The sequence below is a fragment of the Gallus gallus genome, chromosome 10, assembly GCF_016699485.2.
Source record: "Gallus gallus isolate bGalGal1 chromosome 10, bGalGal1.mat.broiler.GRCg7b, whole genome shotgun sequence".
Classification (NCBI taxonomy): Eukaryota; Metazoa; Chordata; class Aves; order Galliformes; family Phasianidae; genus Gallus; species Gallus gallus.
This window is the reverse complement of record NC_052541.1, coordinates 18,983,433-19,009,748: the sequence shown is the minus strand read 5'-3', so window position 1 is coordinate 19,009,748 and position 26,316 is coordinate 18,983,433. Positions and strand designations below refer to the sequence as shown.

The following is a 26,316-nucleotide window of genomic DNA, read 5'->3' as shown; positions in this document are numbered from 1 at the left end:
CCACGGGAACTCTGTGCCCATCAGGATTCCTGTACTGCAGCCTGCCTGCATAAGCAATGGGGATGTGAACGCCACAAAGCAAACTGAGTGCAAATGATCAGAGGGAGGGGATGGAAACCCAGGTCAAGAAAAAAAGGAGAGAAAAAGAGAGAAAGAAAATTACAATAATATCTTACCTTTACTGCCAGGATTTTCCCACTAGGGACGTGGTACGCCCTGCATGAGGGAAAAAATTAAATAACTTAAGATGACATACAATTATCTCCATACGTATGTGCAACATGTACATGCTAATTTCACAGAAAAAAAGACTTGGAGCCAATACTTGTCACTCCAAACTGATTTCCATAGACCATTTCTTAAGACAGACAGTGATAACAGCAATGGCTCTACAGAACGTACCTACAATGAAACTGCTGAGTAGTTGTGTTCTGTTTGGTATCTGCACGCTTTATATACAATCTATACATTGCAGACTTTGACACAGCATAACAGCAAGCTCGAATTGTGAGTTTATTCACTTTCACACCCACATCTCAATGACCAACTGCAATATTGAGTTATTCAGACCTGTAGCAACCAGCAGGGCTGGAGGCATTTCCAGGGTTCAGGCAGTGAGATGCACAGCTGCATCACCACACTGACGTAAAGCAGGTGGTGTCCAACTCCTTACCAAAACCTAAGGACCTGCAGAAGATCAGTGTGAAATGAACTTTCCATGCTCATAGCTATTAGCACTGGTGACTCATGTATTCCTAACCAAAGAGAAAGGTACAAGAAAAGAAAAGTCTGCTGAAAATCCAATGGAACTTTGCATACAAGCAAAACTAATAAAGCTTTTCCCCTTCACTGGCTTTACTGCCTCACACCATTTGCATGGTGCCCTAAATCTGTGCTGTATCTGGGGCACTAACATGGAAAATGACAGAACTCGAGCACTGTATACCCCTAGCACTGATTACTGAGGAAAGAGCTCTTTTCTACATACAAAGTCATGCGTGGTACAGAGTGTTGGATCTCACCTATGACCCAGCATGCTTACAGAACTACCATTAATAGCTCAGAAGTTTCTGAAAACTTCACCTTTGATTCGGAACTCCTGGATAAACACTGGTGTAAGCGAGTGCCAGCAGCTTGTAGGAGCACACGTGGTTCATAAAGAGCTTCAGAAATCAGAGTTACCAAATGGCAGCGTAAGCACTAACAGCAAAGCCCCGGGTGAAGCTCTGAGAGCGGCAGCTGAGCGCGCAATCGATGCACCAAGGGCAGGAAACGAGCTCTGTGTGACGACGGAGCAACCAACAGCAGCAAAACATCACGGGCTTCAGATCAGCAGAAATGATAAGAAAATGAACAGGTTGAGATAGCGTGCTTAGCGTCTGTTGGCTTCATACAGACCGCGCCGGGCAGTTTGGCAACTTAATTAGCTTGTCAAGAAAGCCGATCTTTTTTCCATAAGAGAGATCTCCGGTTTCCAAGTGAATTAAAAGGGAAGACTTGATTATTTAATTATGATGCACGCTAATTCATCCGTGGAAGTTTGGGTTAAATTTCCAGCAGAGGGCAGATACCTGGTTTGGTTTACAGAGCATTGACAGTACCAATTTAACATTTAATTATCACTGAGAATTGGATCACAGAGGAGATACCATGCCCATGGGTACAGCGTGTCCGTTGGCTCTGCGAATGGCGTGCTACCTGGGAGGAGGGGAAGTTGTTTACTCCGGGCTGATATGGCATCTCAATTGTCCTGACCCTCCCCAACACAATAACTGCAAAGTGATTAATGGAGTCTGAATGGGAGCTTTGGTTACACCAAAAGACAACCGTACACCTCTGTAGTGTTTTAATTAACAGCTAGCACTTCAAATTAGTCTGTAGTTGCTGCAGTAATTACCTGTTCCAATGAGTGTGTAGGGAAAACGCTTTTGTTAGATATTATGTAGAACCGTACATTGGAATTGATCATTTTGGTTACAGTTAGAACAGGTGAAACCTGAAGATCGAGCCCTTCTGTGGCTTCAGAAGGATAAAATATAAAATCCCTCAGGATAATGCACACAGCATGAAGAGAACCATACTTTTAGTGCATACTGGACCCATCAAAAATCCTATGGATGTCTATTATGAGAGTAAACTCGTGTTCATACTCTATAAATAACAAGAAGTCTCATCTCAAGGGTCAACTCTTCCTGATTTCGGTGTCACCTCCAGAGATAAGTAAACAAGCTCATCATTGGAGAGCCAGATCATTAGACAAAGCAAGACAGCACAATGCAGAGGTTTCCCCGCAGTGCTGCACATCTCAGTGAACACACTTAAAATCTTCCAGGATGGAAGGCAAATGACGTCGCCTAATAAACAGCTACAACAACTCCTCCTGCTAGGAATGCACCTGAGCAGTGCCTAACAGCCAAGACGAGTGGGAGACAGAGATGAGGGAAAACAGTTGCTAAATCACTGCTGAATTACTTCAAGGCAAAAATAATGAGCAGAAATCAAACGCATTGAATGCTTTGCAAACTATCGGTTCTTCATGTTTGAAAGTATGTTTCAGTTTGTGTCCAATACAGAACTGGGACAAAAACTGCACGTGATTGAGGAAACTGAGTTAGTATTGCCAAGTGAGAGAAGTGATGGGCAACATGGTGGAAAAGAGGAAATGCAGGCGCGTGCCTATAGATGTTAGCAGAGGCTGGTGCAGCGGCCGAGCTGTGAGCTGCGAGATTGCTGTTTCACTAAGAGTGAATTTTTAAAAACTCAGCCCAATAATTTCAGGTTGGATATTAGCAAAAACATCTTCTTCAAAAGAGTGGTTGGGCACTGGCACTGGCTGCTAGGGAGAGGGGGGAGGTCACCATCCCTGGGGGGTGATCTGGAATTGTGGGGAAGTGGCACTGAGGGTCAGTGGGCACAGTGGGGAGGGCTGGGGTTGGACTCGAGGATCTATTCCAACCTTCATGATTCTGTGAGTCCAATTCCTTCAAAACTCCCTCCTGCTCCATTACAACAAACAGCTTCTAAGCCAGACTGGTACAGCTGTACCAAATGTTTCACTAACCATGACTATTAACTGCACCCCTCAAATCATTCAAAGCCCTGTAAGGACTCACGCAAGCCGAGTCCTTTAGCATAACTTGGTCTCCTCTACTCCAAAAAATGAAGAGTTGCCCTCAGGGAGCTCAACCCTATGGCCAAAGTGAGGGTTTTGGGGGAAGGAAAGAGCACCCACAAACTCCTCTTGAGCCAACAAAGCCCTCCAGAAATGCAAAGAAACTTGTGACGCTCTGCATGGTACAGCCTGTGCATCTCCTGTGCTCCAGAAAAATAAAAGCAGTGCTGTGCAAAACTAGAGTAGGGCTGTGGGGGAACTGCCAGCTCCTCCGCATCTCTCCCCTCCTTGGAAAAGGAGGGCTTCTGTAGGAAAGCAAATTAAAAAATGAAAGCTTCAGAAGCAGCTGCTGTTTTTAAAGAATAAAGGGGGAAAAAAAAGGAGTAGCGGAATTTCATATTGCTTGCTTTGTTCTTCCTGAAGTATATGGCAAAGAAAGCCAAAGGAGATCGTAAGATGCTTTGGCTCCATCTTCTTTATGAAATAAATCACAGCTTCTCCTCATGTTAGAGCTGAAAGATTCACACACCAAATAGAGGTAGTATATAAAAGCACTGTAGAAACTCACTACACTTCAAAAGTAAAACAAACCCACCAAACAGAACATGCACAAGCTCCTTTACGAACAGCTTAGACGACACACAGAAACCATCACCCTGCAAACCTGCCAAGACAAACAATGCGCCATTCTTCCTACAGGGAGTTTTACCTAAAGGCACCATGGGGAGCTGCATTCCTCGCTGTGACTACAGTGGAATTTCTTGCAGGGCAAAGAACTGACTTCAGCTTTCAGCACTGCACGCACTCGAGAGAAACAGCAATTTTCAATTTGCTTTCTGGCTTTTAATTGCAATTCACCCACACGTGTGTGACTTCAGGACGGTCACCTCAGAAGCGCAGACTGACGACACAAAGACCCTTCAGCTTCCTCCATCACCCTGTCCTAAAATATGCATTTTTTCCCAACTTCACGCATGCAATGTTATCTAGAAACTCAGACCAAATACAGCCTCCTCCTAGAAGCAAAAATGGTGCTAATTATTACATCGTGATGCAAAACAGCACTGAAGAAGCCCTCAGCAGCCCACCACGCAGCCCTGCTCTCCCATCTGCTCATGTGGCCACCAGGATATGTTTTCCTATTTTTCTCCCCCAGTAGCCAAGGAAGCAATCTCTAATCAATAAGATACTCCTTGCCAAGACCAAATGATTCAAGGGGAAGCCATGACCTGTCTGCTACGCCAATGAGTCAGTCCCTTCCCTTCCTAGAAATATAACTAACGTCAGCAAATATGACAAAATGATGTACTGACAGCGCTGTCACGTTAGTGATGTGAGGGCAGGAAGCTGGGAAGCAGCGCTCCCCTGCAGCCGAAGCACAAAGAAACTTACAGCTTGTGCCACAACGTAGAGCTGCTCTTGCCCTGCTGCCCCACAAAAAGCCAGCAGTGTGCCCCTTAGCACTCTGCTACACACTGCTTTAACATGCACACTGCTTCCTGCAGAAGCGCTGGGTGCTGCACACCACCTGTGCTGACATCTCGAGGATGGAGATGTCCTGCCTTTCTCCTGCCTCGTTCTGTCATCTCTGGGAAGGAGACTCAGGGAGGGCATTTTCTCCCAGAAACGACCACCCAGAGAGAAGCCCTTATTTGAGCTAGAAAGTTATCACAGACAGTGATGGCTGTGGACAACAGCACCTTCAGACACAGAGAGGCAGACCAACACTTTCCTGCCCTATGAGAAATAACCTAGAGCAAAATCCCTGTGTCAGTGTCACACGAGATGAGTGCACTTCCCTAAGTGTTATGCACTGCAGAATGACATGCCAGCCACCAGCTGCAAACCATACGCAGCAATCACCGCAGATTTGGGTTACTGTTAATTTTTCCTTTTTCCCCTCCATTTTCCTACCACTGTCACTGGCCGTAGTGCTCCTGGTCAGGCCCTGGCAGCCCAATGATGGGATTGTCACGTACTCAATGGCCATCTAAGGAAACAGATTCAAATTGTTTCTAGGAAATAAACACTCTGACAGTTGCTGCCTCCTGCAATAGACAAACACATTAGCCTGACTCTCTGGCTGTTAAAACAGGAAATCCAAAGTGCACAGCAGTTGTAAAAAGGAGCTTTTATGGGGACTGTGCTAGTACGAACAGCAATCTGTGCCAACCTCCCCTCTATCTAAAGTCCCATTACAGATGCTTGAGCACTGATTGCAAAATGATTTGTTGTTAAACCAGAAAACAAATCGAAAATACTTGTATCTAAATTCTGAACTTTTAAAAAGAGCAAAAGTGGCACTAACAGCTGCAGAAAGAAGCGAAATGTCTCACTTAACCCATCTCTGTGGGAAAGAGAAGGCGTTGGCATCCAAGCTGGAGAGCAGCAGAATGAATCCCTCACCTCTCTCACTCACAGCCTCCTATTACCTCCATCTGTTACCACTTCCACCCATCTACCTTCTCCACTGCAACCACTCAGGGTCATCAGTACAGCGTGAACCCAATGCAGTTTCTGGGAGACATCTGAAGCAACAGAGTGGGCCAAAAAGTACATCACATCCTACAGCGATGGTAACTTAGGTGTCTGCCTTCCACCTACAGATGATGGATCTGCATCACCAAATCATGTGTTCATGATGTAATCACAGCAAAACACAAAGCAGATCAGTAATGACCTGTGCTGGAGGAGTGAACTGTGCCAAGAAGCAAAAGTTTTCCAGGTATGTCCAGAGAGCTGCAGATTCCCCATTCCTGGAGATGTCCAAGGTCGGGCTGGATGGGGCACTGGGCAACCCCATCTGGTGTATGATTTAGCAGTTGGCAGCTGTGCCTGCAGCAGGGGGTTGAACTGGATGATCTTTGAGGTCCCTTCCAGCCCAAGCCGTTCTACAACTCTGTGATTCGTTGTAATGCCTGAAATAGCTTTTTCTTTTCATTATAGTTCACTTTCAGGTGGGAAGGTCGCATGGAAGTTTTAGTTAAGACAACAGACAAACAACATTTCCAGGAAATTGCTGCAATTCCATTCTGCTCTTTAGGATCCAGAACAAAGCATCCAGAAAAAAACACCATCACCACCACCACGACTCATAGCATCACAAAAAGACGCCAAGGAGGGGCTGCAGCCCTACCCCAGGAAGGTCTCAGCTGTGCCCCAGGAGCAGATTGCTATTTTTAACCAAGAAACAGCTGGTATTGTCTAAATGCAGGCTAGATGCAATGAGAACTGCACTGCACTCATCCAATGCCTCCTGCAATACCACTGTGAGCAAACTTTGGGGTTACTCTTTGCCTTCTCTTCCAAGCTATGGACACACAATGCAAACAAACCGACTTTAATTTAAGAATCATCCAGTTTCTAATTAAACAGCCATAGGCAGCTGGCTGGATACATTTTAATCAGTTTCAATAACCTATTGATTGCATACTGAAGCTTAAAAAATTAAAAGTAAAAAGATGATCGGGGAATTGTCCCATCTCAGAACAACAGTAGAACCCTCTGTAAATAACTCCTCTTTTAACCATCAGCTAAATGAACACTTCAATACCGCAGCACAAAGTCTTCTGCAAAATTACTTTAACTAACAAGCAGAAATTTATCAGCTTCAGCCAAAATCAATGCTGAAATCAATTTGAACACTGGTTGTGTCTAAAGGGGCTCATTGGCAATTTAGGGAAATTACACCATGTAAATGCCTGTGCTTTAATTGAACAGTTTCATCAACTAGGCTGTGATTGCTGTCCATTCATTTATTTACTTTCACTGCAGCTACCATTCTGCAAAGGAATGGTTTTTGTCAGACTTGAAGGAGGCACTTTATCTTCATTTTACGCACTTTTGTGCATAACAGATTTTATGAGGCAGGCAAGTGGTGGCCGGGGTCAGGAGAAACAAGTGCCCAGCAATCACTGGTCAGTCTTGTTTAAACTGCAGTGACAATATGCAGAACTGTCATGGAGTATTTCTAACTCAGCCCAGCTATGATCTCCACAATGCTAAAAATAAAACAAAATAACCATGAGGAGCAGAAAATGAATGCAATTTGGGGAAGGAACTAAATGAAAATGCCTCTGTAGCTGAAGCAGAGGACTGCAGGGAGCTGTGAGGTGCAGACAGATGTGCTGAGCACAATGAGGACATTTTACCTTTCCATCCTTCCCCCTGCAGAGCCACTCAGCAGCGCTGTGCAGGGCAGTGCTGGTGGCACACAACCAGAGCCCAATGCTTTGGGCACAGCTGCAGAGGTGGGTTTTGTCATTGCTCTGCTGTTCTGCTACCTGGGGAAACATCAGCTTGAGTCTCTGCTTACCTTGCTGGATGCAGACAGTGAGATGGGTCACCTCTGTAAACAGCACTGAAAAATCTGAGAATTAAAGTGTCTTGTACTGAGGGACATGGGTTAGTGGGAAACACTGGTGATGGGTGGACGGTTGGACTGGATGATCTCAGAGGTCTCTTCCAACCTTGGGGAGTCTATGATTCTATGACACTATTACAGCACTGGGTATTCCAGCAGAAAACCAGAAGTGAATGGAAGCTCAGAAGAAAGGGAGCTACAAGAAGACAAGGGCTCTGCTGAGGCTCACAGCAGTGTGGCCCAAATCTCTGGCAGGAGCTCCTTCATGGCAGCCTTGTGCACTGGAAGCCCTGGGACAAGCCAGCAAACCTCACAGAGCCAAAGCTCCTCAAGACAACGATAAATCCCAGCCATCCCAGCACAGAGAGCTGCTCCTCACTAATGGCTCTGCCGTGCTCACGCAGCACCGTTTGCAGGCTGTCGGGCAGGAGAAGATCCACATCCCAGCTGTCTCACCACTCGCAATCTTTAACGTTCTAATGGGGCACCCCGAGGTTGGCTGAGATGGAATGAAGACATGGGCATATGCTGGAATGCACAACTCAACCTAGCAGCAGAAGTGCTCGGGTAAATGGCCTGAACAAATTAAGTTCCCCATTTATCTGCACTTTCCCTGGCTATGCCACTCTTTTGGGTGGCACATCAGCAGCAGCCGCTTCTCCTCCAATCACTCAGCTTAAAGTGAAGCCGTCTGGTTTAAGAGCATTCTGCTAAGATGAGAACTCATTCTCTCCTCTCCTTCCCTCTCTTCCAGATTCTAGATAACCTCAAATTAATTACAGCATCATTGGGACTTTACGTTTATTACAGTACAAGGGCTTGCTGCTCTTTAAGAGTCCTCTAACATAACCCAGAATACTTACATGCCATACACAATACGTCTTTAAAAAGCAATCCCAGGTGCACAAACCTCTACACTATTCTCTAAGAATACCTTCTTTCTCATTAGCTACAATTACAAAGCAAACGCCAGAAAACGAGATAAGAAAAATATTCCTCTTGTTTACAAATGAAGCAAACAGCGATGCTTTGGATCTGCCATGTTAGAGACTTCCAACCGTAACTATCTGCTCCTGATCTACTGCCTAACGCTTTGGTGCAAAACACACACAGCCACCTATTTTTTCTTCTGACCAATTTGACGTAGCACACACATCACATCAGAAACCTTATTTCATTGAAGTAAAGGAACGATCTTACCAAAAAAAGGGGCCTCTCAGAGCTCTGCAGCCAACGATGGATCTGAAGGATGCTGCTGAGAAGTACAGACTTCAAATGCCTTTTGGTATGCAAGTTAATTATTTTCTTTAAAGAAGCAATTCAACACCCCAAGTGCACTAATATGGGTCTTCTGCTGTGAAGCAGCCCAGACCATACATTCTCCATCCTACCAACTTCTAGGAATTAGCTGATAAAAAATTGGAAGGTCTGCTGCAAAGCTGTCAGGTTGTGTGAGCACAGAGTAACCATCTCAGGGAACCCACAGCACGGACTTACAGCACTCCACAGAAGCTGGAAATCCCAGTGCAAATAACTGCAATCATGGGAGGCAGCAGAGAAAGGTTCTGGGGTGCTTCCTGCCTTTGCTGTGGCAGATTTCACCACTTTCTTGATAGGGTACATGCCTCCACTGCACACCAGTGGAAGAATTCCCGCTTTCTAATTGTGTATTCAAAGGCACTTTTTGAATATATAGCTTTGGATCTGCTGCACGTTCATACATTCCTGAACATACAAACAAAACCAAGAATAATTAAACGACTTTGCCATATCTAACACTACAGCTGTGGGGTATTAGGAACAATTTACTCTCCGGAAGAGCAGTGCTGCACTGCACAGCAACCCAGGGAGTGTGTGTGTGGGGGGGGGGGGGGGGGGGTCACCATCCCTGAGGGTGTTCCAGAACTGTGGGGATGCGGCACTGAGGGATGTGAGCAGTGGGCACGGTGGGGTTGGGGATCTCAGAGGGCATTTCCAACCTTCATGATTCCATGCTTGTATAATCATTCCTCAATTAAGAAAATACTGTATCAAAATGTAGGGGAAAAACAGGAGGTCAAAGAACTATAAAAATCCCTTCTCTTTTTAGAAAAGGAAAAACATTTAGATTCAGCAAGTTCTCACTAGAAATATTGCTATAAAGTATTGATTTTTTACCAGACTCAATTGACTGAAAAGTTGTTTGTATAGCAATATCGGCCAAGCCAATATACTGGAACAATTTCGCTACACACAGTAATCAAGTGTATTTCTAAAGTATAATTATACTGTCATAAAAATAAAGCTAAGACACCTCTTCTCCAAGCAGTAAAACAGTTGCAGCTGTAAAGAACCCAAACAAATGAGACAAATTTTCTAACTAAACGTAGCGTCTTCCAAAGAGAACAAAAATGCCTCTCCTCTCCCCACTTAAGCCAAGGTTGGCATGAAAAGTGATCAATACTTCAATCTCAATAAACTATTTCAATAGTAGTTAATTCATGTGGAAAGAGAGGCTGAAAATTTTTGCCCAGCGACCTGAGACACGCTATCTTGTTTGCTGAATGCTGATATATATCATTGCCATAATGGATATGACTTAGTATAAAGAGCTGGGAAGAAAGAAAGGGGAGAAAGAAAAAGATGCTACATGCATGCAGTCATTCTTTAGATTCCAATCAATACTACACACAGCCTGTTCTGAAACAAACCGACAGCAAGGAACGCTGGAAGAGCAAAACAGCCAAACGTTTGCAATTAATTTTATTTGACAAATGTTCATTGATTTACTGGAATAAAATATATGTGGGCTGCTCTCTATGACTAGTGCAATCCAGCTACCTGTAAGTATTCCATTTTGCAATTTCTTATTGGCTTGTGCAGCACGGCCGCCACTTCAGCCAGGGGAATGGGCTCCCCGTACCAAGGGGGGGTCGCTGTGGTGGGAGGAGGTCTACCTGCTTTTTCTCAAAGCACGGGGAATGGCAGCTCCCTGCAGCAATGGCAACTGGCAGCTCTTCTGGGATATGAGAGTCACCTGGTGCAGCTCTTCAACACAACAGGAGACAAATGTGGGAAGGCTTGAGAGGAACACAAAGCTTTGGAGCAGCCCAGTTTGGGGAGGAAATAGGAGAATATAAGTATTTCGTATTATTTGCATTGCACAGCGAAGCCAGACTTCAGGAATGTGCAAGTGATTCACACAGAAATGGCACCCATTCCCCGGAGCTGTGAAGAATGGTATCTGCACAGGAGAGAACCCCGCAAAGTCACTGCAATCACCACCTTAAAATGTGAACACAGTGAAAAGAGAAAGACTGAATCAATTCCCTGGTGGGGAAGAGGGCTCATGTTTTTTACAGGTCTGATTTTTGACTTTCCCATTGCAACCAACTGTGACACTCAAACAACTTAAGGAAGCAAATCACAGCAGCAGCCCAAACAATCCTGCATTCCCTCCTATGCTTTTATCCTCTGCAACTTCAACGCTCACACCTCTGGTGCTTCCCCACTGCTGCAGACTGTTACTAGAATAGTCACTGAATGAGGAAACCATTTGTTTAAGAACATGAAACAAAGAGCTGGCAGGTAACTATCCTGCCCTTCAGGAATACAAAGCCTAAAGGCGCATGTTTGGCTTTATGCAGCATTTTAACCAAACTTCTTATATGAGTTTTACAAAAGGTGGAGTACATACAATGCATGTGGCAGTGTTACAGAGGAAGAGGTATTTCTATATCAATTTCTGCACCCAAAGGCACTGTGCTGTTTGGCAGGCCGTTGCGCACAGCAAGGAGGGAGCAGAGCACACTAAGCTGACACAGAGATGCCAAGTTCAGGAGATTTTAATGCAAAAAGACCAGCAAAGCACACATTCACTTGCCTTACTTTACATTCCTTAGACTTTGGCCACCATCAGACGCAGGGTGAAGGGGACCTTTGGGACAAGCTGGTAGGGCCATCCTTATGCTGCTCACTGTTTCACACTGCTAACTCTTATTTCAGATAAGTAGCTAAAGAAAGTCATACAAAATTTGGCAACAATGATATAAGAGGCGTCCCCCCTTTATGGGCTATTTCTTTTCCCTACGTGGGCCTCAGGTGCCTCTCCCAGGGAACACAGCCCCCCTGGGCCACACCTCTCCCACTCCCACCCACAGCTGGAGCTGCAGCAGCATATGGGGATGGGGGGGAACCTTCCCCAAGCCAGAAAACATCACGGCATCACTGGCTGAGCTGTGCACTTCAGTGCTCTCTCTCACAATCAGAGAGTCATAGAATATCCCAAGTTGGAAGGGACCCATATGGATCACTGAGTCCAACTCTGAATGTTATTATAAAGAAAAGAACCCTTTTTGTGCTAGCTGCTTGGTCAAGGAATATCGTTCCCCAGGAGAAAGTGAATGAGCTTCACTCCATCTGCAAGGCTAACCTAATTTCTGAAGAGTCCATTCAAACACTACTGCTGTCCCTTCAAGGTTGACAAAGTCCACTTTTGTTAGACCTTCTGCAAGACGACCCAGGGGGGTTGTTCATTATGCTGGCATCCCATCACAAATTAAGCTAAATGCACTGTAGCTTTTAAAACATTTTTTAGAAAATGTTAATATCAAAGTTAGAATGTATAAGGTATAAACAAAATCCTAATGGGATGCTGGGTTACTGTATATGGTAAATAGCTCTCTGGAGGAAACCTTTATTACTCCCTCAGGGCTTTCATACAAAGTATGGATTTCTTAATTCCTAGCAGAATATTTTTCATACACCACTGCAGACTATTAAGTACCAGATATTACATTATGTAGTTTAAACTTTGCACTATGCATGAGAAAGACTTTCCTGTCGAGAAAACTATCTCTCTGCTATTATAATCTTTACAATATTAAAATTAATATTGGCTGCAGGGTAAAAGCTTCACCACCAAAATTTGGGGGAGTTGATCATTTAATGTATTCATCAGCCTGGGTGTGAAGCTTCTCATAGGGGAAAGAAGTCACTGCAACGGCGAGAGGGGTATTTACTAATTTAGAACTGCTGGAAAGAGGCACAGCCATAGTGTCACCACGTCCCACTGGTGTCACTCAGTGCCGGGCTGCACAGGGCGTGGTGAGCCAGCAAGAGTAATGGCACTGCAAATACCAAAGGCAATTCATTATGCTTCAGGACATTGCAAGTTCCACTTGTGAACCATTAACTTGTTACCCAGGAGGGATTCCAAGCTAAGCATTAAAAAGATAATAAAAATGCACCAGCCCTCACGGCGCCCAAAAGCAGATACCTTGTAAATATGTAAAGAGAATTCTTAAGAAGTTTATATAAAGAATTTCTTTTACAATCTTTTCTGCATAGCAGTAACGGCCCACCTACATCTCACTGCATATATGAATGGGCAAAAAAAAAAAAGAAAAGCACGTACATTTTATTTCCAAAAATGTTAAATGAAATTGAACACTCACTTGTAGACCGTGCCTCCATTGCCATGACCGAGGATGTCTCGATACCGTATGTCTTGTTCATTCATCTCAACAAGAAAGAAAGAAAAACAAAAGAGATGTCATGCTGTGGATGGAAATGTCAAGGAAAAGCAACTCTAGGCCATAAACAACAAGCAGTCTGGGTCATTTCAAGTTCAGCTGCAAGAACGAGAAGATCAATACAACATTTGCTGTCCAATTTATAAAAGACGATACCAAGGGACAAAGTGATGGAAAGTTTAATGACAATTTGTTTGCCTGGGTCATTTCATTAAAGTTTGATAAAAGGTGTCAAAATGGAATGATATAATATAGCTGAAGAGGGTCAGGTCACAGATAACTGATAGGAAAAGGGTCTCCAGAACAGCACATAACCAAAGCCAAAGTTGGAGGTGAATGGAAACAATCCAACAGAAAAACTGTCATCTTAAGCATGGCTGGAAAAGTTCCTGATTTATTCTGGAATCAGCTTAATTGATACTAACTGAAGGACAGTTCTGCCGGCAGGATTACCTCGCAGCGCTTCATTTACATACACAACTAACTCACCTCACTAAAGCAAATATGAGGAAGCAAGAATAGCCTTTACATACTATCCAATAAAAAGCAATTTTCCTTGAGAGACCAAACAAACCACTTTCTTTGGCCTCTGCTCACTGGGATACCTTTCCAGATACGGCAGCATCCTCAATTCTTCATAGCCAGGTATAAGCACCATACCTTGGAAATGCTGGAATTTGTGACTTTTTGTCATTAATTTTCCTTACCAACACCACCTTGACGGTTGAGAGATTCAAGTTAAACCTTTTCACACACCAATACAGCTATACTGATTCTCAGGCTAAATTACCCTACAAAACAATCACCGAAGATGTTTTTGTGATGCCCATGCCTACTAAAAAGAGACCTTTAAAGCAGAGTAAGTTCTGGGCTATACGCATTCTCTATTCCAAAAAGATCTCCTCTATAGCCTTTTCACTGCAGATAACTGGGCAATTCCCATTTTTAATTGGTATTTCTCCTGCAATCTGTGACCAAATCATTAATTTGTTTGTGTAAGTCATGTATTTCCCAGGATACCAAGTTAAATGTTCGCCACAAGTTGGCGAGGCTGCTTGAAGGATTTCTGTCATTTATGTGTGTTAAAAGGCACCCAACAGAAAACCCAATGATACAACTTCCATACGACGTCAGTGAGGTAAGAGGAACTTTGCCCTGGCTTCAGCTGGAACAAATAAGTGGTGGCAATGAGCTGAAATGCCCCAGTCAGTACTCAGCACATCTCAGCAGTAGCAATGGAATTCCATTAATCTGTAGTTAAACCTGGGCCAGGTACCTTCAAATGGTGTGAACCTGTCCACTGAAATGCCAAGGTTAAGATACGTCGTAACAAACAGCAATTCACAAATGGAGTTTAAAACATGTGAAGAATACATACCGGGGTCTCTTGTTTTAAAAATAACTTCTCTCAGGCCGCCATACCCATCAATTTAAAGCACATTTGGTGTTTAAGGCTTCCTGCTCTCCTAAGTTGGAGAGCTTTAATCCTCCAGCCTTGCAAGTAGCAACAAACAGATTTCTCCTATATTCCCAGCTATGTTCTCACAAATAAAACTCTTAGGAGAAATCAAATGAATCCACCACGCTACGAGCACACTTGGATCTCTGCTTCTTGGGGGAAAAAGAAGTATTTTTTTGTAGCCACGCAAGTTATAAGCAATAAATTGAGCAGAACGAGAGACATAAAGCGTGTTCTCGTTTCTCCTTCTTGTCGAATGGGAAGAAAGAGCATTTCCTTCTGGGGCTCCGCACAAAGAACCGGGCAATGGGGAAGGTGCTGTGAGCCCCCACCAGCACATGGAGCAGACAGAAACTCTGATTTACTGGCTCAAATAAAGGTGCCAAAAACGTGCCGTGATTTATTTATTTGACTGGGAAAACTGGATTCTCAATCACAAAATGATAACACAACAGCAATGAACTCGACGGCGTGGGCTGGAATATTAAAGCTGCAAAATCAAGTTTGATTGGATGCCAATATTAATGGAATTAATGGAAAAGCAAACCAGACTCCAATTACGGATCAGCAACAAAACGCCCCTCGTTTATGCCTGATGTTTTTGAAAGAAATCAGCGTCTGTCTCTTGTAAATCATTAAAAGCAAAATGCTCAATTAATCCTTATTTTATACGTAGAGGCCGACAGAGGCGAGGTCCTGTAGCCATACCTTTGCTTTAGGAATCGAAGCAATAATGGTTTCAGAAAGCAGTCACACTCTATGAGCAGACAATTGAAGAGATTTAGTAAATCCCACTTTATAGAGCAGAGACTAATCGGAAAACACGAGCCAGTCAAATGTTTCTTATGAACTGTTGACACTATATCAATGCTGAATCAATTGGTGGCATTTACTCTGAGTGACAGAAAAGAAATAAATATTTATATCACATCACCTATATCAATGAACCTGGGCAGAAAGCTATTTCTAACCTGTCAATATTTGATTATCTTGAAGAATCATGTCCCCTTCTTTTAATGATTAATATGAATTCCTTATTAAACCTAAATGGAAACTACGAGAGGGATATCATTATGAATGCCTGAAAGCATAAACTGACAAGAAATAATAAAAAATAATAGCCCAGCCCATATTTAAGTAACGATAAACGTGATGTAATCCCCCAAAGGAGCAAAAGTTAAGGTTATAAGTAGAAACCTATTCCCACTTACAGATCTGCCACCAAATTTTTGCATTCTCTCTTGACAGACTGTGCGCAGAGCAGGCTAAATAAAAGATTAAAACTTACTCTGAATTTTGTTTGGATTTAAGTAACTTCTTATGTAAGATCTTTGGTTCTTTTCTATCTTTCTCAAATTCTACTGCACAGGAAAGAAATCTGTGACAGTCGATTGCAGGGCACAAAATGCACTCATCTCTGTTGCTCAGAATGAGTTAAATGCCAAATTCAGCTTACGGACACAATCACAAGAAAATGGCTTTTACTCTTGTTAAGTATTTCTACTTCAGAATAATATTCCAAACAGGAGATATGATATAGGAGCAACCACCACATTCCATTGTAAAACTCAGAAGCATGCTGGTACTTACATCATTTACAGTTAGTCTCAGAATTGTGTTCTTTAGCTATAGTTTTGGAACATTAATAAATCTACCCACTAAAAAAATCTGTGAATATGAAACCATGTCTGCACACATAAGGAACGCTGACAGGCTTGAAAATGCACTTCCAAGCTGTACTCAAAGGATGCAGCGCCAAACAGGCAAGGTTGCAATTCGGGGCTGTTAGACTCACATTTTAAAGGGGCACTCTCATCTATTAGACCACAATGTTACAGGTGATACTGAAGGACAAGCGTGAAGACCGGCCTTTATCTTCTTGACACGCTCAACTACAACTACTTGATTCATGAAATGCCAATGAGGCTTGGAGAGGTCATTGTGTGAAGGCACTGAATACGCATCTGAGATAATTAAGATTTCAGCCTTCGAAACATGGAGGGGAAGTGAACAGCAGTTAAGAAAATCAATAAGAGTCTTTTATTTGCAGTGACACAGATGTCTCAGTCAATAGAGCCTAATAGGCAAGCTTGATCGCAACGGACAGGTGCCTGCCTCCAAGGCTATCAAAGGGCTTTCACTATGACAAACATTAAAACATATTTATGTTGCTACTGAAGAATCTGAGATACTTCTAAGGTAGTTTAATTTAATGGTGTATATTTAAAGTCTCTGCACTGTGTGAGCCTGTCCAGGCACTCGGTTCAAAATGAGTAAGAAATGATGCCCCGTTTGCTCAAGACATTCCCCTGCCCATCAACTTTTACATTAAACCTTTCACTTCTGCCTGCCAGCAGCTGAACGCCTGGAGCAGGATGAGAAAGTAACAAGGCAGCATTCTACAGCTTCGGTTTTGCTGTTGTTCTTAGGCTTGTGTGTTTGTATGTCGCTTTTAAAGAAGCAGCAGAATAAAGGGATTGCAAATAGGGCAGAACAGTTTCCTTGCAAGAACCCATATTTAAGTATCTACTGCCCTAAAAATACGAAGGTCACTCCAGCAGTTGACTTAGTTATTCAAAATTGATTAACTTTCTTCCCTGGAATTGTGGCAGCAGTGCAACATGTGTGAGGTACTTCAATCTATTCGGAGCTAAATCTGATTAGCACATTTTGAGAAATGGGAAGCAAATTGCTATGCCAATCAAAGTAAACCAGGACACATAATTCATTCATGTCATGAAGGTTTTCATGGTCTCTCCAGTTCTGTATTAAAAGAACGCATTACAACTAAGTGAGCAGTAAGCATCCCTCCATCTATTTGTGGGGTGCCAGTCACCACGGCATTAGGCAGCAACAAGATGTGCATGCAGCCAAGATCCAGCATGCTGCACCTACCTGGCCATTAGCAAGTATCTTCTTCAGCTCTGCAGAAGACTTCTTTAAGCTTAAAAAAAAAACAACAAAAAAAAGCAGCCATTAATTTTAATGGTTGTGTCATTCCACCCTCCAAAATGAAGCACAATCACACTGAAAAGAAGGCAGCAGCTTAAGTCCCCGGTTACGTATTCTGAGCAGATTTAACCAGCAGTGCTGAGCGATGCTGTCCATGTAGAAATGGAAAAGCATTCATAGTTGAGAGAATCAATACATTTTTCACCTTAACAAACCAGTGCTTTTAGATATGTGACAATAGCATCCTTTGAGATGGAACCCATTGTTTGTCAGCTCAAAAAAAAAAAAAAGGAAAAAAGGAAGATATGCTCTCAAACCTGATGTTTCAAAAACAACAGCAAACACAGGGCTCATCCCTGGCCTCCAGGTGCTGTACCTTGTTTCAGAACCTAACATTTCAGCAGAAGGGAGCACCACAGACAATGTCAGTCCCTACACGAAGGGGGTCAGTCCCTATTGCTGTGTGCATCCAGTCCAGCTCTCGTGGCTGCTGCAGACCCCTTATTTTTTCAGGGGAAGCTGCTCCTGTGTCAGCCTTAAATTAGGCAAGATGACCTGTATTTATTTTCTGGTGAGAGACCTCCAACAAACCCCATGAAACGCCATGCTGGTGGCTGTGAAAATTACCCATGGCTTCAAATGACTTCTGCCCACCCCAAAACACCACTTCTCTGCTCCTATCTCCATTCCTCGTGCATTCCACACACCAAGCTGCCTGTGAGAAGCACCTCTGCAAAACTTCTCTCAAAGAGGCATTCTGCTCTTATTACCGAAGTATATATAAAAAAAAAGTACAAAATAATATATTCTTGAAAGGCACACACACACGTCTTGATCACAGATCATTATTAACAAGAACACTGAAAACACAGATTTTGTATTTGGTGGCTTTGTTCTTTAATAGCCCTCTTGTTCCCACGACTACTTTAAAGAAAAATTAAGTTTCCCAAGGAAACATAAGTTGATCTTGTCATCTTTCATGACTAACAATTTGTGAACATGAAACAAAGAGAGACTTTCAATTACTTCAAAAACAAAACTCATAGTGCAGAAGGTTTTAGAAAAGGAATGGCAATTAACCACCAAATAAGGTGACAAGAACCTTCTAGAAGCCTCATTTTCAATGCACTTTAAGAACAAGCTCAAAGTACAGGAAGGGCTGAAAGCAAAAGCACGGCAGCGACAGAATGCAGCTTTATTTAGTGCAGCGGTACGAAGGGCTGGGACAAGGACTGCGGTTCAGAGAGACGCTCCCATAGACACTATTTGCCTTCCTTGGGAAGTCACAGATAGCATCTAAGCCACCAAACAGCACCAGGGCTGGTCTGAGTGGTCCTTGACAAGTCCACGTGCCACATCCCAGCCCCAGCACGGCCCCCGGCCCCAAGGGTGGCACGGCCCCATCGCTGCACCCCATCACAGCCAGGACCAGCACCTCCCAGCCCAGCAGTGGGACTGTGACTGAGCACCTTCCTCTTGGTCACTTCTTTCCAAAACAGACTCAGAGTTGTGCTGAAGCACAGTTCAGTGCAATAGCACACGGCATATGCTTATTAGAATCAAAGAATAATTTAGGTTGGAAGGGACCTCTGGAGGTTTCTATTCCTGCGTTTCAAATATGCTCTTATGTGAAGAAGACAGAGGAGGCAGATTTTTCTTTTTTCCTTTTAAGAACACACATTTTTTTGTGTGTTTGTTTCTTAATTATATGTGTATGTGTATAAATATAAAATTATATATCATAAAAATCAATACTGAGTGTAACACCTTCCTGTAACAATTCATGTAATAAAAGTGAGTTCATGCTCCCGTGTTTAAAGACAGACCCACGGAAAGGAGAAAGTGCTTTCTTGCATTTTAAGACCTTAATATGGGTTTTGAAACCAGGGCTCAAATCAGAAAAGGAAAAAAAAAGAGAGAGACTTGAAAGCTTTGCTGGAGCTGCATGTCACACCTGAACTGCCCGGGTTCTCACGCAATCTGACCCCACAATTATAAACGTACCAAACTGGGTTTCAAATTTGAAAACCAAAGAACCCTAATGAGATAAGCAAAGAGGACCTGAACATACAGACTTTGCTATACATAGCAATAACTGCATCAGTTAAAGTAGCTTACCCATAAACAGTACCTCCACACTTTATATAAGGACAAAGCCACCTGAAACACCCAGTACAGACATATTTCTTTGGCAGAAACCCCTCCTAACAACCAGCAATGTGAGCCTAGCAAGGTCCATCAGTCACAGTTAATTCCGCCCTCCCCACCGCGCTTTGGTGTGCCCAGTTGTCACACTGAGAAAGTTACTCAACACCAAGCCTATGGCTGGTGAGTGCTGTGCATAGGTTCCATTTTGTTTTAATAAAAGAAAAGAAAACAAAACACACGCTCCCATTCTTGACTCTTACCTATTGCTTGGAAGGGAATCCGAGACTGCGGAACTGCTATTATTAGCAGACCCTGCTCGCGTATTTACCTGCAGGCGGGGAAAGAATCTTTATCAGTCGTTTGTGTTCAGAGGACACTATTCTAATTAACCTGTAATTTGCCATGAATTTCTCATTTCACTGCGAAGGTTAATTAGCTTGTTGCTAGGCATGCCGATGGTTGAGGTCTTGCCTGTATGTAGGTTAGCAGGCTATACAACCCACGGACCACAAAATACAATCCTTCTCTCTTACACGCTTAGTTAGATAAAACAGAAAGAGATGAGATGCCCACCATTTATTCTTAAAAACTGAACGATCCATCAATACGTTGGCAGTGCTCTGCATTTCAGGGGCAGTCAGTATGGACCTGAACGAACCAAACGACCCCAAAGATGGCCCTGCAGTAGGCCCCACACTCCGCTACCTCACCGAGAACAAATGAATGTGCTGTTTTTGCTTCAAACTCTTTGAACTAGCAGCAGCCATCAGTTAATAAACTGAATATTAAAATTTAAGAACCTTACAAACAGTGCTTAAAAAAAAAAAAAGAAGCAATTCCATCCTTATTAAAACTGTATATAGAGATACCGCAGCCAACACCCAGCAGATGAATTGCTCTCCCACCCTCACACAAAAAATCTGCTTGTCAGAGCTCAAGAAAGTGCAGTTTTATTTGACATTTCAATAAGTGGAACACAGCATTACAAATCCATCTAACTTTACTGAAACAATTATTGAAATTCGTACCTTCAGGCCATGTATGTTCCGTTTCCCAGGAGGCTTGCAGGCTGAAACAGTAATTGACTAAATTGTAGAACACATCAGGGCCATTTACAAATTTGCTCAAAATGAATCTTTTAAAAAGAAATGAGGGTGACACCAAAATTAGCAGAGAGAAATGATTGAAAAGTGCCTCCCAAGACCCAGAGTGGGAATTACGAACCAGGATTTTTAACTTGCAGGAGTGAGCATTTATAAATGCTAAGAGCTTTCTGACACCATGTAATATAAATTCTAATTTCTGCTTAAAACACATCAAAATTCAGAGAACCGTTGGATTAAATTATCAGATTCTTTTTGTAATTCAAATTAAAATCAATATCTTATGTCATTACATTTTTACGTGCTGTATTTTTCTGACATTTAACAGAAATATTTGCAAGAAGTATTTTACAGGAACCGAGATGCCACGTGTCATAAATTAGTCATGTTGTCAAACACAGCTTGTTCTAAATGTGGAAAAAACACATCGGGGCAACAGCAGCCAGCCCCAAGAAACCAAATACTGGATACAAGCTGTACAAAATGTCACATTATGGCTGCAGACGTACAAACGTGGCACCTTACTGTGACATCTGGGCTTAGAGAGGAGCATGCTGCTCGAGGAGAAGCTTTTTCCTTTGAGTCTCCAGAACTGCACGTTGCCTTGTTTCCCCTTTCGGTGGATGTGCTTTTGTCGAACATTAAAGCCACGAAGGCTCCTAGCTGCATGTTACCGACAGTTCCCATTTCCAAACTACAGTGCCCTACAAATGGCATGTTAAAGGGCCTGTCACTTTTGATTGATTGTCTGAGGAGGGATGGATTTGATTTTTCTCTTACTCTGATGCAGATGCATTTCACTTCCATTTTTGACAGCAGGAAACAGAACTATTTATTAGTCAGAAGGACACAGATGATAGTTATTAAACACATCAGTTAGGGCCAAGCTGGGCCACGTGCCTTTCAATGACATTAGAAATCACCACGTGCACCTTAAAGAAGGAAAACAGTACAGAACTGTGGGCAGAAAAAAGACCCAAACAACGATCAGGAAACAATAAGCTATTCTAAAACACACAGAAGGATATTGTAATATTTTTTCCTCCCAAGAGATGAAAAATCAACATCTTGAGCTAAATTTTAGGAAGCTGGTATCTTTCATTAGAATTATATATATCATATATGCTATTATATGTACACATACATACAGACTCTATATCCCTTCCATGGAAAACAAAGTGAGAGTATGTATATATGTCTGTATATACACACATATATGTACATGTATGTACATAACATAGACAGGATTTGTGTGTGCACGCACTATATATATATATATATACACACATATATACACACACACACTTATTTATTTGAATATACAAAATAAACTAAATAACAAATTTCTTTCTTGAGAGACCTTAGAATTACTAACTGAGAATAACTAGCAGCCAAGATAAGACAGAAGAGCAGGTGGCCAGTGCCTGATGGCTGACTGTGGAGTTTTTGGAGCTACTAGAGGCTTCCCCACAACTCAGAGGAAGGCTGAAAGGGCAGACTGGGCTTGGAAAGAAAGCTCTTAAGAAGGGAGAGCCTTCAGTTACAAGCAGAAAGGCTGCGTATCACTGATGAGGCATCAAGGTGAAGCAGCAACTCTGCTCTGAAGCAGTTTAGAGAAGTAATGGCAAGCCACCCGCAGGGAGATGTGCATGGCTGAGCCAATGGTGGCTAATAGCCATCATCAGCACGCCAAAGAATGCTGTATCTGTACAATCAAAGATCATCACCTTTGGATGGAAAGCAAACAGAAAAGAGCCAGCAAAAGGATCAGGAATCCATTGGGCTTCAAGAACAACCTAGTTACCCCCAAAGGAGAATGTAAAAGGCTAAGCCTGATTTGTAACCTCAGGAAGGCCTCTTTTCACACACAGCCATGCCATCTACTGAGCCTCTCTTGGCAAAATATCCTTAAGGAGATACTCAATTGCTCTGCATTCCCAGGAAGGGTTCCCACATTCTTGGGTCATCTGCTGTAACATTAAGGGGTACCCCTCGGCCAGACCCTGTGATCCTGAGTTGTACCCCCTTTGCATTCCCCTTGCATACAGACTTCTTTTTGCTTGGAAGCCCAGCCTCCTTTGGAGACCTTATTAGCACGTGCTTGAGAAGAGTGTTGGTTAATTGCCCAATTCAAACTTCAGAGAGTTGTAAGTAATGGAAGTCTAGAATGTTTAATTGGGAAACTCATGGTATGATTATTTGTATAATATCAGTTAAGTGAGAGTAGTTTAATTTTTAATTATTTCAATTAATTTATTGCTGGGAGATTTACTTGGAGAATTTAAAGCTTATCTGTTTCATCAATTAAGAGCCAGATTCAAAGACTGGATATTGAGAGAATCTGAATGAATCAGTGGAATTATGTAATGGATTAGTCTCTTTTCTTAAACCATTACTTGAGTTCAGAGAGTGCAGCACGTTCCCAAAAACCTGGCCAGCTGCCTACAGATTTTTGTTCAGGACGGAGTGACCTATTTTTCAATTGCCTCAGCCCACATAATTGACTGCATCTTTCTCTGTTCTGGAGAACTATTAAAGCATTTGTGATCGTGATGATACTGCACTAACTGCCCAAATCTCAAACGTGTCATACACAGAGCTTCTGTGATAGACAGGATCCCATTTAACAGTGACACGTCACATTCCCTAAGTCTGTTACGATGATTAATCATATTAAAATATATAACAAAATCATAAAAAAATCCAATCTTTCTAAGTACCCAAAAATTAAATTATTCATCTGCTTTGATTTGAATACACGCAGAACCATCGTCAATGAGTTTCTTAAATGTACATAAATATGTACTATGCAAACTGAATCTTGTTAGTCTAATTTACTCCAGTAAATTAGCTATTTTATATGCAATAAATGTAGTTTTCACTACACTCCCCACAATAATGAATTCTTGTATCCAAATTAAGAGGTAAACATCATGTTATGTGCATTTAAACCTCTCGAAAACATAACTGTTGATGAAACAGTTTACTGATATAATCATTGTTGATTAGAATTTGTTAAGCATTACCTCTTGGATATATCTGGAGAGGCTCTATTAACTGTCCATTTACTTGCTGTTCCATTACAGTGGAGTAATACTGCAAAGAGATTAAAAAAAAGAGATTACTCAGTAATGTACGAACAGTAGTAAGTGCACTTATGGATTGTTTAGTTCACTGTACATTTTTTTACTGCCATTATGGATATCAGCCTCTGCAATGCTTCCTCACCACTTGTAGTGTTCACACGGTGAAGTGGAATGAAAGAAACACAACCAAGCGGTGCCAACAAGCAGCATAGGAATCTGCTCCTCATTCAACGATGCGCATCTCAGGCTCACCTGAAACCTGGGAACGCTGCAGCAAACTGAGCAAATGCAACATTTACAGAAAACACAGCAGCTGCCATGCCTGGAGAAGTTGGGAAAACTAGTCAAACGAGGAAATAAGTATAGTACAAGGGAAAGAAAAAAACATTAAGGAAGCTCCAAGGGAGAAAAGAATCTGGGAGCTATCCAAGAATTGGCAGTGCTGAAGCATGGCCAGGGCAACTGGGGCCATGTGCCATATAGGCAGAGAAGTCACACATTCCCTTATTGTTTTCATTCAATGCACAGTAGGGTATGGAAAAGCCACTGCAGCCATCGGGAGACCTTGGACTACTGCACTTGTGCTCTACTGGGACCACCAGGAGCAACCTGCAGGGAAAGCACATTGCTAAAGGAAGGCTGAACACAGACAAGAGCGATGCAAAAGCATCCGAAAACATCAATATTTAGGAAAATAGAAAATACCTAATGTGGCATGAGAATGAACAGTAGTATTAAGCAATGAAATGAATATTTGGATTGAATAAAGCTTTTTCTCAAGGAGACCTTCCTCAAGAAGCAGTGGGCACCCACCAATCAGAACACAGAACCGTGTGACCAGTGACAAAGCAAAGCGGCCCTGGGGCAGCAGACAGACCTTCCCCCAGGCATTGCCTGTAAACGACACATCTCCTCTCACCATGATGTGTTAAATATCAAGAGCACATCACAAAGCACATTTCTTTGGCAATCCCCGTGCATCTTTGAAGCAAACACGCTGGCGGTGGTCCAGATCTCCATGGCATAAATCAGTGCGGCTCCACTGACTTTCATGCTAATTCTCACCACCTGAGTGTGGTCTAAGACTTCAGAATGTCACTGTTACCACTTCTTGTGATACTATTACTCAAATTGGCAAGACTGGATGACAACGGGAAAAAAAATTCTAAGCCTGGATGAAACACCAGTATTTTGCTCACACCAATGATTTCCTACAACACAAGCGTTCTTTACTTACACAACTTAAAAAATGCAAGCAGTTGACTAGCTACCGAACGTTACAAAACGTTTCTCTCTTTGATAATGGGATTAAACATGTGAACTACACTAAGCAGATTTTTAGATGGGCACCACAGTCAATTTATATGTGCAGAACCACATTCTGTTTCCTTTACAACGCATAGACCATGACCTGCTGCAACAGACCAAAAGCTTCTCACAAATAAACATTTCAGTACTTCTCTTTTCTCTGATTTCTTTTTATTAATTCATGCTAAGAAAAAGGAAGAAATTTCCTCTTCTAACAAAAAAATCGTTATGAAGAAAATTGCTGAGGGCATGAGTATCCGTCCAGCCCCACCTCCTGTGTGTACATTTAGCACAATGCCTGCTGCTAAAAGCACTTCCCTCATTAAAGTCTCACCACAAGATTTCTGAGGAGGGTATCTTGTTCATAGTAGTATGTAAACATATAAATCCACATCTTAAACAACCCCACGATGCATGCTTTCACTGTGTTTATACAAAGCAAAGCTATTCATTACAGAAGCCCATCACTTTGAAAGAATCAGTGGGGTTTTTCTGGGAGTCAGGACTACCTGCAGCCTTATTTTGTATTGTGGGGGGCCATGAATAACAAGCCACACCCACTCCCATGCCGCCATTCCCATTTATAAAAAGACACTGCCTGAACCTAATAGATATTCCATAACTGCTCAAGAAAACAAAAAGTTGTTTTTTTGTTGTTGTTTGTTTTTTAACTACTACTTTCCTGGTGCCACTCTATGACCTTGAGACATACACATACAGTATAAACAGATATTACATATTCTCCAGAATAATAAACCAAAATGAACATACACAAAACTACATTTCTTACCAAAAAAAAAAAAAAAAAAAAGGGAGAGAAGAAAGCATGGCCCTCTCCATTACTCAACCGGTGATGACAAGTAAATGAAATATCAATCATGTAAGCTGTCAACCTTTTGGGACAGCAATAACTGTTAACAAGTAGTCTGGAAAAATTGTCTGAAAATGACTTGTCCTCCACATATGAGCATTTGAGGTTTCCGTGGAAAATTAAGATGCCAGTGGCTATTTGGAACACTGTTCAGGTATTCTTTTTAATGGAAAATTTGCCAGTTATTGATCCAGAGCATGTACCCCTTGCTTCCAGAAAGCTGCAAGCAACTTTCCAATCAGAGGCTGTCAAAAAAATTACTGCCTTTTTATAGCGATACAAGACAACAGCTAAAGTGCAACCCCACCACTGCTCAATGCCCATCTTTAATTAAGTGCAACGCGCAACAGAAAAATAGCTGTATTCACCATTCCACAACATTTGCATGGGCACAATGCAAA

The 26,316-nt window shown here is 42.4% G+C and overlaps 1 protein-coding gene across 5 annotated transcripts in view; it reads right to left on the bottom strand.

Annotated features, from left to right (window-relative positions):
* MAP2K5 (mitogen-activated protein kinase kinase 5) overlaps window positions 1-26,316 on the bottom strand; it is a 111,942-nt gene that overhangs the window by 74,961 nt on the left and 10,665 nt on the right. For all 5 annotated transcript variants that reach the window (NM_001282348.2, XM_015292099.4, XM_015292098.4 and 2 more), the window contains 6 exons: window positions 23,677-23,746; window positions 20,576-20,616; window positions 19,808-19,875; window positions 17,343-17,391; window positions 12,911-12,975; window positions 177-216 (listed from right to left, as the gene is read on the bottom strand). In NM_001282348.2, coding sequence (NP_001269277.1) covers window positions 177-216; window positions 12,911-12,975; window positions 17,343-17,391; window positions 19,808-19,875; window positions 20,576-20,616; window positions 23,677-23,746 — 333 coding nt within the window. The remainder of the gene's footprint in view (window positions 1-176; window positions 217-12,910; window positions 12,976-17,342; window positions 17,392-19,807; window positions 19,876-20,575; window positions 20,617-23,676; window positions 23,747-26,316) is intronic.